This window comes from Oncorhynchus masou, chromosome 33 (assembly GCF_036934945.1).
Source record: "Oncorhynchus masou masou isolate Uvic2021 chromosome 33, UVic_Omas_1.1, whole genome shotgun sequence".
NCBI classification, from domain to species: Eukaryota; Metazoa; Chordata; class Actinopteri; order Salmoniformes; family Salmonidae; genus Oncorhynchus; species Oncorhynchus masou.
The window spans coordinates 14,513,867-14,523,835 of NC_088244.1; the positions used below are offsets into that span (position 1 = coordinate 14,513,867).

Consider the following 9,969-nt stretch of genomic DNA (forward strand, 5'->3'; position numbering starts at 1 on the left):
TCATATCAGCTACTGTATCTCGGGAAATGCCTTCACCTATACCACATTACGTAGGCTATCATAACTGTATTTGGCTTATAATGGACATTACATATTTCTGTTCAGTAGGCTTATATGCTACGACTAAAGTACAGCCGACGTATTCAGCTCAAAACGGTGTGGCAGGAATTGGGCTGTGTTTTAGTGGCGGAAAGATTTACCAGAACGCTGTAGGCATGTCTTCCTAAAACATACTTTTCCGAAACTGTAGGCTAAATGTGTAGCTCTGTGTATAAGATCGGAGCCGCCTGTAGCTTGCAACGGAGATGACGCATTCGCTCACATTACTCCATGTTACATTTAGCAGACACTTATATCCAGAGCGACTTACAGGAGCATTTAGGGTTAAGTGCCTTGCTCAAGGGCACAGCGACAGATGTTTCACCTGTCGGCTCGGGAATTTGAACCAGCAAAATTTTGGTTACTGGCCCTTAACCGCCAGTCTACCTGCCTCCATGACATGCTGTTAATTTGGTCATGACGTATTTCGGGGAGAAAGGGGGGAGGGAGAGAGTACAGAATAAACAGTCCGAGAAAGGTAAGTGCCATTTCAATGACTTTAATAAGCAAAATAGGAAACCATTTCTTCCAACAACAACAAAAAATAAGACGAAACAGAAACCAGCCTGAATGGAACTATAACAGTTCAAATTTAAGATATTTTTTTGTATCTTATTTATATAAACAGGATTGAAAATTGATCCCCATCATCATCGCAAAATACATGAAATTAAAAACAAAACAACAACCCGCTGCTGCAGTTTCAATTTGATTTCAACACAGTTGAATCAGTAACAAACCAAGAGATTGTTAAATGCATGACTTTTCAACAATAGTTTTTTAAATGCAAGCACCATGCTTATTCAATATGATCTGACAGTTTGTTAATTTAAATCATTAAAATAAAAACTTTAATATGCATCTGGCCAGCAGAACCAGAATCACCAAATAATAATACAGACGAAAACATAATATCATATAACATAACATACACAACAGTTTTCATTTCGAGATTTTGCACAACCTGAATCCTTTATTTTTACTGACCGGCAGCAAAAAAAAAATAATCAGGAAAACATATAGCATTAATATATTTCAACTTCGTATTTTGAAACGCATGCGCAATCTAAATACTTGTTAATTGTACATAAAACCCCTGAAATGGTTAACGTTGTTGAACATGTTTTAAAAAAATGCTTGATATTGCCGAGGAAGAGTACAAAATATATAGTATATCACTGTTAATGCGATGCAGCTGCACCCAATAAAATACATTAATCAAGTTGAGAAATTATGTGACTATCCTGTTCTTCACATTATATAATGGGGTTAGGGTTACGCAATAGTTAACATAATGGCATTTCTGGCTAAGAAAACCTCTGCTGACTACAGCACCAGACGGAAATGAAATGTAATAACATGTATAACAGTTTTTTTAAATATACTATAGCCTATATGCATCCTAGGAGTAGAACACAAAGTTATGCATGGTGCGTAAATGTGGTGCGCAAAGAACCATCACTCATCTGCTAATATTCTAGTTATGCGTTTGTTTTGACAGCTTCGCACTATTATCCCATTGTGTCATAAGGTTATTATTAAGCTTGCATCTATCTTGTCTTATTATTATTATTATTATTATAGAATAATAGTATGTCTTCCTTCAAGGGGGTCTGTACAAAACTCAAAATGAAAACGTAAAACAAATCATTAGGCTATCCAAAAAGTGCACTTAATATACAAAGTTTGTTGTCTTTAAATGCAACTGCAAAATGCCCATATCTCTGAATCAATACCCACAAAATGAAAATCAAACAAGAAAAAATAAAACACAACTCAAAGAAAGAAAGAAGTTAAAAACCAGCCTCCTCGATCTTGGTGTGCAGTTTTGCGGTTGCGTAATATTTACAAGGCTACAGAAGGCCTACTGTCCTCATTCCATTCCTCTAAACCCCACAACACTATGGAGAAGCGCAGATCAACGACATGCTCTTAAGATACACGAGAAACAAAAAGAAAGTACAAAATAGAAATTATTACCGTACATGTCCAGCATGCAGGATTAATATTTTAATGCAGAGTTTTGTTTTAATATATATTCGAATATAACCAAGCAGGCAATAAACAAATGAGATGTTGCATAACATGTAAGTAGACAGAAGTAAAGTTTGCATAATGTGGAGTCTTGTTTAGCAACTCTCTTTTTCAGGCCCAGTGTCGTGTGAGTCTCAAAACGCTTCTCTCTGCGTTGTTTGTTGTGTAGGCCCAGGTCGGGCGGTCATCCCACTAACAGACACAGTAAAAGCAGTATAGCCTAAAAAGAGGAAAGTTCCCCCGCCGCTTCTCTCAGGAAGATGAAAAAAGTATATTCACTACAAGCAACTAATCTACAAAGATGCGCGGCGTTGACCCAACATTCTACCTTGTTCTTTGTATCTCAGTTGTCACGTGGATCGAGAGAGATGGTTAGATATGAGAATATTATTTTATGGATTATTCTTCTAATATGAATATAGTTGTTGACTGTCATTAGTACAGTAAATATGAAGGGGTATTTGATTATTTTTGTTTGTTCATTAGCATCAGTTGGTGGTGGGGTAGGGGTGAGTCAATAGAGCTATAATAACAACTCACATGAAAAACTCTGGGGATGACGGGTTGTCACTAGTAGGCCTAGACCCAGCCTCGCGGATCCCGTTATTCGCTCCCGTTCCCGTCAGTTTCTCACACTTGAGTTTGTAGGCGTCCCTCTCGCGTGCCAGCCGGTTGATCTCCGCCTTGAGCGCCTCCACCTGGTCTATCAGATGAGTCTTCTCATTCTCCAGCACGTGCTTCTGCTGCACCCGCTTGTAACGGCAGGACTGTGCGTAGCCCCGGTTCTTCAGGGTCCGCCTCTTCTGCTTGAGGCGGATGACATCGTCCTTGGTGAATCCCCGCAGGTGTCTGTTCAGCTCCCTCACAGACATGGACACCAGCTGGTCGTCAGAGAAGCGGTCCTCCACGTTGCCTGAGCCATGGTGCCCCTGGCCCGAGTGGCCGTGGTGGTGATGGTGGCGGTGGTGGTGGAGGGCTTGGTGGGAGTCTGGAGAGACGGGGGACGGGCTGTCTGGGTCCTGGCTGTGGTGGTGGTGGTGGTGCTGGGTGTGGGGGTGGCTGAGCCCTCCCGGGTGTCCAGAAAGGTCATCAGGGTGGTGTGGGATGCCTCCCCCATAGGGATGATGGTGCTGCTGGGGATGGCCATGATGGTTGTGGTGTTGGTGAGGGCCTCTGTAGCCATCGAAGGCGCCCTGCTGCAGCTGCTGCTGGACGTGCTGGGGTGGGGGGTGGCCGTGGGCCGTGGCTCCGATCAGGGCCTCCACTGCGTCCTCCGGGGTCAGGCTGAGCGTCTGTGGATCGATCTGCTGGTGGTACCCGCCGTTGGGCATCCAGTACAGCTCCTCCAGATGGTTCTTCTGCTCTGTGGGGCTGAAGCTGGGCGAGGAGGGTACCGAGCTACATGGTGTGCTGATCGGGGTGGAGGACACAGAGCCCTGGGGCTGGAGCCGAGTGCACTGGCGCACCCCGGCGCGTTCCAGCCCGGCCAGACCTTCTTTCTTCACGTCGAACTTCATTAGGTCAAAGTCGTTGACGTATTCCAGAGCCAGAGGGCTGTTGGGGAGCTCAGGACCCATGCTCAGCTCTGCGCTCATGGTGCTGCCGCGACTCTGATGCAGATGGGTGAAGGTGGTTGCCAGCGTCGCGAAAACAGACTTGTTAATAATAAGCGTCTCTTCTCCACTCGCTTGTCTCATGCAGTAGTTGTTCCTACTGCTCCAATGCTGCAGACTCGTGTACTGTTGCATGTAACACCGTCCGGAGAGGTAAAAAAGTAGAAAACTAAAAACAAGTGGAACAAACTTTGAGACTAGTGCACTGCAAACGACATGGGAATTTTCGTCATGTAGCCTACTTCTTTCTGCTAGCTGGCTCTGGTCAACAGACGAGAAGTAGATGTAGAAATAATTTTGTCTCAGTGCAAAAGTAAACCGTCAGTCCTTTCAGATCAAATGAACTTAAAAAATAAAAACATAAATAAAAATAATACCGAGTTGTCGTTGACGCAGGCTCCTGTCCTGTCCTCGTCAACGTTGTAGATATAAGGTATAGTCCTTGTTTTCGCCAGGAAAAGAAGAAGTAGCTGAGACTATGGAGTCTGTTTTTTTGCTTGGAGAAGCAGCCTTCCAGCTCTGCACCGCAGAGATTTGAGCTCTCCTTTCCTTCCTGACACACTCAGTCTCGAGTATTCAGCAGACTGCGCTGACTGCCTGCCAGCACTTTATGCTTATAGCGCACTGTGACGTCAGGCTGGAAGGCAGGTCCCCTTGCCTGCCCCTCTCCAATAGGGAGCGGTGTATTCTCTGGATTAGAATAATGGAGGGGAGAGGTTGGAGGAGAGGGAGGAGGGAGAGCGGAGCGCTCTTTCTGACAGCTACGAAGGAGGGGTGAGAAAGGGTAGAGGGAGTGAAGAGCTGAATGCCTTCACTTAGGAGAACCAATGGCATGTTATCGTTTAACAGCCCACGTTTTAGGCCTAATTCCCCTCTTCTACGGCAATTATCTCCCAGTTTACACTGAGTGAACAGAGAGAATGAAGTGATCTGCATACATAAGGATCCATAAAAACTTGATGTTTTTGTTGAAAAGTGTTTTACGCTATTATAATATTTTAAGTGTTTTACGGTATTATAATTTAACCTTTACCCACGCATAAACCCCTTCAAAGGCACAAAATAACTAAATAATTTCAAACCTGGAGTAAAATGTAAGATTCAATAATGACAAAGTAACCATTCACATGCATTTGGACGTTGTTTAGTAACCTGTTTTGAAGACGCGCAGGCCTTTTAATTTGACTTTTCAATGGGGGAAAGTGAGCTGTTGCCTCTTCGAAACGTAACCTATATATTTCTAATTTTCCAACTAGAAAAACATGATTCTGAAAATCTAACTATAACCTACATTATTCTTAAAACCACCTTTGTAATTGAATCTCCAAATGTTGTTCTTTACCAACATAGTTTATTCTGTATCACTAAATGCTGTCGTTCTGTGGTCTACTTGATTTGTTTCTGACCTTCAGTTAATATTTCTATCTAAACCACAATTATTTTCACTAGATATAGACTATTGGCATAGGCCTAGACTATTCTATACTTTGTATGTGTTTTTCCCAATGTAGATATGCACGTACTTCCAAGTTCCAAATCTTGACAACATACTGCCGGATTCAAAGACATTGAGAAAAGGTTATGTTGTTAGACTATAGAGTACAAGTACATTCTGACATCGTGCCAATGGTAATATCAGCATGGAGGCCGAGCGAGAGACAGAACGCTCTTTCTTGGCTCGAACAATGTGTAGTGCGTATATGGCAAAGCATTGGAAGCTTTGAAAAGCACCACTGGTGAGTAGGTACTGTGAAAAGAGGCTCAAGACTGCCGCTCCGTGGTTCTAACGGACGCTGCACGGAGGCCTCGCGAGGCAATATTGGTTTTTCGTTCAATTAGACACTAATTTTATCATGCATTTGATTAACCGTTTTTCTTTTAGGAATTGATTTTGTTTATACATAACACTTTATTAGATACTTTTGTATGTAGTTGTTATTAGTAGCCGTATTATAAAGTAAAATTAAGTTCACATTCACATGACATATTCTAAGGGAAAACATATAGTTATGGGACAATACAATAAGACCTTCAGGAATATAAAAGTGAATTGTGGGCCTTTGCATTTATTTACATTGGAATAATTGCCTTTATCTGTTCTAAGAGATGTCTTGATTTCCTGCAAAAGGAAGTTACTTGTAAATTAGTCAATTTGATGAATCGATTCTATTATTATCCCGTTTCCACCTCATATCCACGCCTGAGCTCATGGCCCCGGCCAGTACTTATCGATTAGACTGAAGATGGAGGGGACCGGGCGCCACATGCACACATCATCCAATACCTGTTTGTTTAAATACTTCATTAACTTCAACTCCGCATCTCTTCACGATGTATCAAGATGCTGAAATAAACTACAAATTCCAATCTTCTCACACATTTTTCCATTCAGATAAATCAGAGGTTATTTGCATGATTCAGTCCATATGATGCTACAAAAAAAGAAACACGTTCCCATATTTTTGTCTGGTTTTAAAATGTAATAAAAATCGAATAAACTCATGACTGACTTGAGTAGCAGCAAAAAGTGAAGGAATGTTCTCTCACATTGTCAATGTTAGGCCTATAAGTAATTCGAGCTTTTATAAGAGTAGGCTACTAAAGGCTGAAAGACATCAATTGACGTTTTATGCAGTGATAAATATATAGGCAACTCTACTTTCTGACAGAAGCCATCAAGACTTCACCCCCCCCCTCCCCCCCTCCCTCCACACACACACACACACAAGAAGTGGACGAATATGGTTGGCCAAAAGTGTATTATTATTATTATTATTATTATTATGTGTTGTTTTTATTAGCAGGTTTTTACTTTAACGCTATTATTGTTTACGATACTACTCACTTAGGCTATAATAACATAATTACATTTCCAATACAAGTTTTTATATCAAAATATATTAATTGTTACATTATTTGAAAACCAATCAATTAATCCATCTTCCTACGTAAAAATATGAATCTATGCCGTTTCTAATGTCAGCAGATCACCAGGCACGTCTCAAGCGCACTGACTGCCTGAGTGAAGGTACTGTATATAAGGCTGAAGCGTTGGGCCGGCGACAGCGTTAGTCCCTCTTTAACAACTTTTCCCTGAAACACTCCCAGAGGCAGAGCGCGTACAGCATTATCCCAAACGCCCGGTGCATAGGCTACCAGACCATACGATAGGGTACAATGAATTAAGCAATGGAGGGGTATCAAATACTACAGGTATAGTACGACCAACCCAGTATCATGAGCTATAAAACTACTCGTAGACCTGACTGTTGTACTGCGTAAAAGCCTCGTATCTATCCCAGCCGAGTCGAACAAAGTGTAACACCATGTTTCTAATTCTGCAGTGAGACTGGGAGCTTGTTGGTTTTATTCGGACCTGAAGGCAGCGCCATTAGCGTGTAATGCGCTCTAATATACCCCGGCCTGTCGTAATAGCCAAGCAGGCAGGCAGGCCGCCGTCGGCTCTACCCCCTTCGGTAATAGCATGGCTGTAATGGAGACGCGAGATGTAAAAAGCGTCCATGTCAGCAGCATATCGCTGGTTAATGATCTATTAAGTGATCCGTGTGCTTATGGACAGCGAAAAAAAGTGTTGATGTTTGCTTATTTAGCCTCTAATGAGTCTCCCGTCCTACGGATTTTAGGAATGAATAACAAGAAATAAAATCACCTTTAAAATGTTCACATTTAAACAGTGCAGGGCACAACGGACTCTGTAGTGGTGAGGAGGCACGCGCTCCCCACAGCAACACACCTCACACCGGGAGCACGAGGCCATGTCACCTGCTCCTGTAACGGCGAGGGGCACGAGGTCATGGCACCTGCTCCGGTAACGACGAGGGGCACGAGGCCATGGCACCTGCTACTATGAGGGCGAGGGGGCACGAGGCCTGCTGGTTTGATAATGTTGGGAGTGGCGGCTTCGGCTAAGTCAAGTCTCCACCAGCGAACTGGATGTGTATTGGCTTTCAGTACTTCAGAGCGCTTTTATTCCAGCAGCACATGTAGGTAAGGATGGCGTGGCGCGCGCAGGTCTTGCGGCTGGGCATAACAACAGAGGATCGAGCTGTTGGCTTTATGATTCTGTTTCAGAGGCTTCTGTATTTTTCTCCATTGACTAAACTTTTATAAATTTGAAACGGACCGGTTCGTCTTTATGAAGTGGGTAATGGTGTATGGTTGTTTGCTGGACCTATTTGCATGTACAATGATTAACGCAAATATCCCCTACAGATCATCCATCAATTCCAGGAAAGAGAGAGAGGAAAGTGTGTGTGTTTGTGTGTGCGTGTGTGTTTGCGTGCGTGCGTGCGTGCGTGCGTGCGAGCGAGCGAGCGAGAGAGCATGTGTGTTTGCGTGTGAGAGAGGGGCAGATATATAATGATGCTTTGTAGTGTGTTGCGCACGGAGAGCCTTGCGAGTCACCGTGGCTTTAACGCACTCAGCCACAGTGCGCGAGAGCGCTCTTGACCGAGGACAAGAGCATTGCGCGCTAGGGTGTACCAATGACCCCCGGGTTCTAGAGCCCAAAGTTTCACTGGCGCTTCTCGAGTTCTACAATATGATTAGGAGAGAGAAAGAGAGAAAGAGTGAGAAATTGTTCATAGGCCGAAAATTATACGACTGTGATTTAACCAAGCCCCTTATCGAATGCAATTAACCTTTTATGCTTACTTCATAGTTAAAATTCTAGAATAATGATATATGCCTGTATGTTTAGTCAGTTGAATATGTTCTACTATAAAGAACGAGCATGTTTAGTCTGTCTGTAGGCTATATATCTCTATGCTTACGTTGTTCAGTCATAGTCATAATTTTGGACTATATTATTCAACCCAATCCGGTTAAAGTTTGGACTATATTATTCAACCCAACCAAATTACAGTTCACGAGAGCGCGCCTAAATACTTATCACTTCATGGTCGATTTTACTTGATATATATAAAAACAGTGGTAGAGACCTTAGCTCTGATATTGAGTTGGACAAGGGGGAGTCATCAATTATTTTCAATATTAGTTTCAAAATGATCCCGTCTGATAATTACCTCTCCATATAGAAACTAAACCATAAGCATTCCACACAATATGACCAGGTTACTACAGCTCAACACCGACTTCAACATGGGCAGATCAATTGATAAGCTATAGTAAAATGATAAATACAAAAATATAGTTATTTGAGCTGAGCAAGATTTCAAAAAAAGTGAGAAAAATGTAGATTTTTAAAGAAGACAACATTTGTGCAGTCTGTCATCTCTACCGTCGAGATGAGATTGTCGTTAATTTAGAGTTGAATATCTGTACAGTAACTCAGATATTCTTGTTTACTCGAAGAAGATCGATGAACTGCAGTGAAAACATGTATTATTAAGGCGTGTCATCGCTATGTAGGCTACGCTGTGTCCAGGACTATACCTCTAAAAGTATCTAACATCCCCGAGAGCGATAATTGACTGGGGAAGTCTTTAAAGACAGAACAAGTGGTGAGATAAGTGGAAATGCCTCTCATAAATATGAAAAGGGGAATCGATTTAGCAGTGAACACCAAATGCTTACCCTTTATAAAGACTGACTCAGAGGAAGAACTAAGTTAGCATTTTATGCAAATGCAACACTAGGACGACACCTTTTTAAGACATATGGAGATACATGTAGGCTTATCCAAAACATGTGTTCCTATGGTCTGTTTCACTAATGCAGTGATGTATCTGTCCTGAAGAAGGCCAGGGTCTAGGCTACTCGGTCGGAGAATATAGAGCTTATTTCTTAGACCAGAGTTGCGTTCGTGTGTGCATTCGTGTGTATGTGTCACATTGACACGGATAGTTGGACAGGTGGTGATGGCTAAATAGTATATCCTAACTGTATTGAATCTGAATATATATGGACTTTGTGGTGTAGGCTATCCTAGAGAAAGGATTATGGTTGAAAACAGAGCAACACGACAAAAGTCAGATAATCAAAGTGTATGCAAAGATTTTCTGTCATTAGAATGTCACGCCTTGCACGAATGTAGCATAATTATGTGTTATGCGAATTGAGGGATCGCGCAATCTTGTTTTTTAACTCGTGTCTGTCCTTTTCACAAACATTTCAGCGGGCACTGAAACGGTGAGCCAAAGAGAGAGAGGAAGAGAGAGAGAGAGAGAAAGAGATTAAATAAATAATACTAACCACATCAATCTGCTTGTCTCCAAAATCATTTCAGTTTTTGCTGTAATGC

The 9,969-nt window shown here is 42.2% G+C and overlaps 1 protein-coding gene across 1 annotated transcript; it reads right to left on the minus strand.

Annotated features, from left to right (window-relative positions):
• Window positions 1-582: 582 nt before the first annotated feature.
• On the minus strand, window positions 583-4,321 carry mafba (MAF bZIP transcription factor Ba). The gene has a single exon (XM_064956505.1). It carries the CDS (start codon window positions 3,879-3,881, stop codon window positions 2,670-2,672), a length of 1,212 nt encoding a protein of 403 aa, XP_064812577.1. The 5' UTR covers window positions 3,882-4,321; the 3' UTR covers window positions 583-2,669.
• Window positions 4,322-9,969: the final 5,648 nt, after the last annotated feature.